The 5337-nt window shown below is 39.8% G+C and overlaps 1 protein-coding gene across 1 annotated transcript; it reads left to right on the top strand.

Annotated features, from left to right (window-relative positions):
• The first annotated feature begins 1116 nt into the window (after positions 1–1116).
• Positions 1117–1968, top strand: LOC107472256 (uncharacterized). The gene has a single exon (XM_016091791.1). It carries the CDS (start codon positions 1117–1119, stop codon positions 1966–1968), a length of 852 nt encoding a protein of 283 aa, XP_015947277.1.
• The last annotated feature ends 3369 nt before the right edge of the window (positions 1969–5337 follow it).

Here is a 5337-nt window from a genome sequence, read left to right as displayed (position 1 = left end):
GCAGTAGGGTTGAAAAGCGTAGCCTATTCTGGAAGAATGAAAGCTGAAAAGCGTAGCCTTTGATCCTGAACAACATCACTTGAAAAGCGTAGCCTATTCCCAAATGGCAAAAGCATAGCCCTTGGTGCAGAAAAGCGTAGCCTTTGAGAATAGGCAACGGCCGAATAGGAATCACCCCAAAAAGCGTAGCCATAGCCCAAAAAGCGTAGCCGTAGCCTAAGGCATCATTTTTTTCACTTTTAGCTACACTTTTCAAGTGTACCTGAATGGGTGTTTTTCTTGTAGTGTATGGTGGCAAACAATCAATACTTCTTTTCTCATCAAAGATAATGCCAACCATCACAAAGGAAGAGAGTGCTAGAATTGGAAGGAGTGGACTCAATCCTAGCTCAAAACAAAATGATTCAACAGTAAATTCAACAATAAGTTGAGCAAATGGCCTAGAGGATTGATAGCCTCCAAGTTGCAGTAGTGATTACAAGCCAACCATCAACCACATGTGGACAGAATGAAGAAATCCAAGAAGATCAGCAGCAAGAACAAATTCAATATGTGCACAACCATGGTTCTGGATCAAGTGAAATTTATGGTGACACTTACAATCCATCATGGAAGAACCACCCCAACCTTAGATAGGGAGATAACCACAATCAAAATCAGCAGCCATGGCAAAGACATTCAAACCAAAATAACTCAAAAAACACCAGCAACCACAACCAGCAAAACACAAACCACAAATATAGAAAACCCCAAAATAACTACCCAAACTCCAACTACTATCCACCCAATAACATAACCACTAACCAAAACAACCATCAGCCACTTTCAACACTTTATAACCAGCCATAAGCATCACAAGACACTCAGAGAATCTCCAACTTGGAGATATTGATGGAAAAAATGATGAAACAGCAAGAACTTACAGACAAGAACAATGAAGCTTCCATAAGAAACATAGAAAGGTAGATTGGACAACTTTCCAAGCAAGCCGTGATTGAAAAGCCATCAAGCTCACTCCCAAGTGATACCGTTCCAAATCCTAAAGAAGAGTGCAAAGCCATACAGCTAAGGAGTGGAAGAACCTTGGTGAATGACAAGGAGGTAACTAAGAAGCCTATGGAAAGCAACAAAAAGCCAACAGAGAAAGATGAAGCCAGCAACAAAGAAGTGATAGCAAGCAAGCAAACCCAAGAGAAGCCTGAAGAGGGAAAGAAGCAGCCACAAATCTCAAGGAAAGGGAAGCAAACAATAGAAGAACCATCTCAAGGACGGAATCAAGTAGACAAGACTTTCACACCTCCCTTTCCATATCCTCAAAGGTTCAACAAGGAAACCAAGGATCAACACTTTCCCAAATTCTTTGAAGTCTTTAAGAAATTGGAGATTAATATTCCACTGGCTGAGGCATTAGAGCAGATGCCTCTATATACAAAGTTCTTGAAAGAACTTATCAATAAAAAGAGAAGTTGGCATGAAAAGGAAATAGTGCTTCTCACTAAAGAATGCAGTGCTGTGATTCAAAGGGGCATTCCACCAAAGCTTAAAGATCCAGGGAGTTTTGTAGTTTCATGTACCATAGGCAAGATAACCTTAGACAAAGCTCTCTGTGATCTTGGTGCTAGTATCAATTTGATGCCCCTATCAATGATGAGAAAGCTTGCCATAGAGGAACTCAAACCCACAAGGATGTCGTTGGTAATGGCCGATAGATCAATCAAGACACCCAATGGCATTGTGGAAAACTTATTGGTGAAGGTTGGAAAGTTTATCTTCCCTGCAAACTTTGTGATTTTGGATATAGAAAAGGAAGGAAACAATTCAATCATCCTGGGAAGGCCATTTCTAGCCACAGCAAGAGCTATTATTGATGTGGAGAAGGGAGAAATGATCTTCAGGGTGCATAATGAGCAAATGGTCATCAATATTTTCAAAGCAATGCAACACCCCCTGAGCAAGAAGATTACATGAGAGTAGATATGATAGAAAGTTTGGTGGAAGAAATGTTGGAAGCCAATCATCATGAGCAACAAGAAGAATAGGGGGAAGAAGATCAGGAGACAATGGAAGCACAAGTGGCTGAAATTTCCATTGAGAAAGAGGTGAAACAAGACAAGAAGGAAGAAGTGCCAAAACAAGAATTGAAGCCTCTTCCTATTCATCTTAAATATGCATTCCTTGGCACAGCAGATATCTTTCCAGTGATCATCAACTCTTCCCTGACTGAAGAAGAAGAAGGAAAGCTCCTCAATGTACTAAAGGCTCATAAAGATGCATTAGGATGGACCATTGATGACTTGAAGGGTATTAGCCCTGTAGTTTGCATGCATAAGATCCTTTTGGAAGATAATTCCAAACCAGTGGTTCAACCTTAAAGGAGGCTAAATCCCACAATGAAAGAAGTTGTTCAGAAGGAGGTAATGAAGTTATGGAATGCTGGGATTATCTATCTTATCTCTGACAGCTCATGGATAAGCCCAGTTCAAGTGGTACCAAAGAAAGGTGGGATGACAGTTATTGTTAATGAGAAGAATGAACTCATTCCCACAAGAACTATGACAGGATGGAGGATGTGTATTAACTATAGGAGGCTGAATGATGCCACACGCAAAGATCACTTTCTTCTCCCTTTCATTGACCAGATGCTTGAGAGGCTAGCTGGCCATGCATATTACTGCTTCCTTGATGGGTATTCTGGTTATAATCAAATAGTGGTTGACCCCATGGATCAAGAGAAGACATATTTCACCTGTCCCTTTGGAGTCTTTGTAGACAGAAGGATGCCTTTAGGATTGTGAAATGCTCCAGAAACATTTCAAAGATGCATGCTATCAATCTTCTCAGATATGGTAGAAAAATTTATTGAAGTTTTCATGGATGATTTCTCTATTTTTAGTACTTGCTTGCATCATCTTACCCTTGTCTTAAAACGGTGCCAAGAAACCAATTTGGTTTTAAATTGGGAAAAATGCCATTTTATGGTATCTGAAGGGATTGTTCTTGGCCACAATATTTCAAGAAAAGGGATAGAAGTTGACAAGGCAAAGGTAGAAATCATAGAGAAACTCCCTCCACCAACTGATGTGAAAGCTGTTAGAAGTTTCTTAGGACATGCTAGATTTTATAGGAGATTTATCAAGGATTTTTCAAAAATAGCCAAACCATTAAGCAATTTGTTGATGGTCGATAATCTTTTCATTTTTGATAAAAGCTGTCAGCATGCCTTTGACACTTTAAAAACCAGACTCACCACTGCACCAATAATCACACCCCCAGATTGGGGATTACCCTTTGAACTCATGTGTGATGCAAGTGACATTGCAATTGGTGCTCTGTTGGGACAAAAGAAGGGAAATTTGCATCATGTCATTTATTATGCAAGCAAAATATTGAATAAAGCTCAAAAAAATTACACCACAATAGAGAAGGAATTGTTAGCTATGGTTTATGCATTTGATAAGTTTAGATCATACTTGATTGGATCCAAAATTGTAGTTTATACTAACCATGTTGCCCTTAAGTATTTGATGTCAAAACAGGATGCTAAACCAAGACTTATTAGATGGATATTGCTTCTACAAGAGTTTGACATTGAAATAAAGGACAGGAAGGGTAGTGAAAACCAAGTTGCTAATCATCTATCAAGATTGCCACAAGAAACAACTCAAGAAGCCTCACATCCAATGAATGAAAGCTTTCCAGATGAACACCTCTTACAGATTCAACAAGCCCCTTGGTTTGCAGACATTGCAAACTATAAGGTTGGAAGAAAGATTCCCAAGGAATTCACCAAGCAACAAGTGAAAAAGCTACTTAATAAAGTGATGAAATTCCTATGGTATAAACCATTCTTATTCAGAAGATGTTCAGATGGAATGATAAGGAAATGGGTTCCTGAAGGTGAGATGAGAAGCATATTGTGGCACTGCCATGGTTTAGCTTATGGTGGACATTTTGCGCCAGAAAGAACAGCAGTCAAAGAACTTCAAAGTGGATTTTATTGGCCTACCATATTTAAGGATGCTAGAGAGTTTGTTCATCAGTGCGATGAGTGCCAAAGGGGTGGGGGATTAACAAAAAGAGTGAGATGCCTCAGAACTATATCCTAGAGGTAGAACTCTTTGATTTATGGGGCATTGACTTCATGGGCCCTTTTTCTCCCTCATATTCTTTCAAATACATACTTGTAGTAGTGGAGTATGTCTCAAAGTGGGTGGAAGCTATAGCCACAACCACATGTGATGCTCAAGTTGTCCTTCAATTCCTAAAGAAGCACATATTCACTAGGTATGCAGCACCTAAGGGTCTGGTTAGTGATGGTGGCAGCCATTTTTGTAACAAACAGATGGAGAAACTACTCCACAAATATGAAGTGATGCATAAAGTAGCCACACTATATCACCCACAAACAAATGGCCAAGCAGAGCTTGCAAATAGAAAATTGAAGAGGATTTTGGAGAAGACTGTGGGAGCAACCAGGAAAGACTGGGCTAGAAAACTAGAAGATGCACTTTGGGCATACAGGACAACATTCAAAACTCCTATTGGAAAGTCCCCTTTTCAGCTGTTATGTGGCAAATCTTGTCACCTCCCTGTAGAGCTTGAACATAAAGCTTTTTGGGCCACTAAACTCCTCAACCTTGATTCTCAAGCGACAGGGGAGAAGTGGCTGCTACAACTAAATGAGTTTGATGAGTTTAGGCTTGAAGTTTATGAAAATGCTAAGATATACAAGGTAAATGCTAAGAGGTGGCATGACAATAAGATTTCAAAGAAGGAGTTCAAACCAGGACAATAAGTACTCTTATATAACTCCAGGCTTAAGGTTTTTCCTGGCAAGTGATGAGCGGATAATTTGTATACTTTTTGGCATTGTTTTTAGTATGTTTTCGTTATGATATAGTTAGTTTTTAGTATATTTTTATTAGTTTTTAGTTAAAATTCACTTTTCTGGACTTCACTATGAGTTTGTGTGTTTTTCTGTGATTTCAGGTATTTTCTGGCTGAAATTGAGGGACCTGAGCAAAAATCTGATTCAGAGACCAAAAAGGACTGCAGATGCTATTGGATTCTGACCTCCCTGCACTCGAAGTGGATTTTCTGGAGCTACAGAAGACCAATTGGCGCGCTCTCAACGGCGTTGGAAAGTAGACATCCTGGGCTTTCCAGCAATATATGATAGTCCATACTTTGCCCAAGATTTGATGGCCCAAACCGGCGTTCAAAGTCACGTCAAGAAATCCCAGCGTTAAACGCTGGAACTGGCACCCAAATGGGAGTTAAACGCCCAAACTGGCACCAAAGCTGGCGTTTAACTCCAAGAAGAGTCTCTACACGAAA

This window comes from Arachis duranensis, chromosome 8, assembly GCF_000817695.3.
Source record: "Arachis duranensis cultivar V14167 chromosome 8, aradu.V14167.gnm2.J7QH, whole genome shotgun sequence".
In the NCBI taxonomy this organism is placed as follows: domain Eukaryota; kingdom Viridiplantae; phylum Streptophyta; class Magnoliopsida; order Fabales; family Fabaceae; genus Arachis; species Arachis duranensis.
This window is presented reverse-complemented; position numbering and strand designations above follow the sequence as displayed.

What these genes read in the sequence shown, in the direction of transcription:
- LOC107472256 (XM_016091791.1), top strand. Translation starts at nt 1,117, where the DNA reads ATGGAAAGCAACAAAAAGCCAACAGAGAAAGATGAAGCCAGCAACAAA.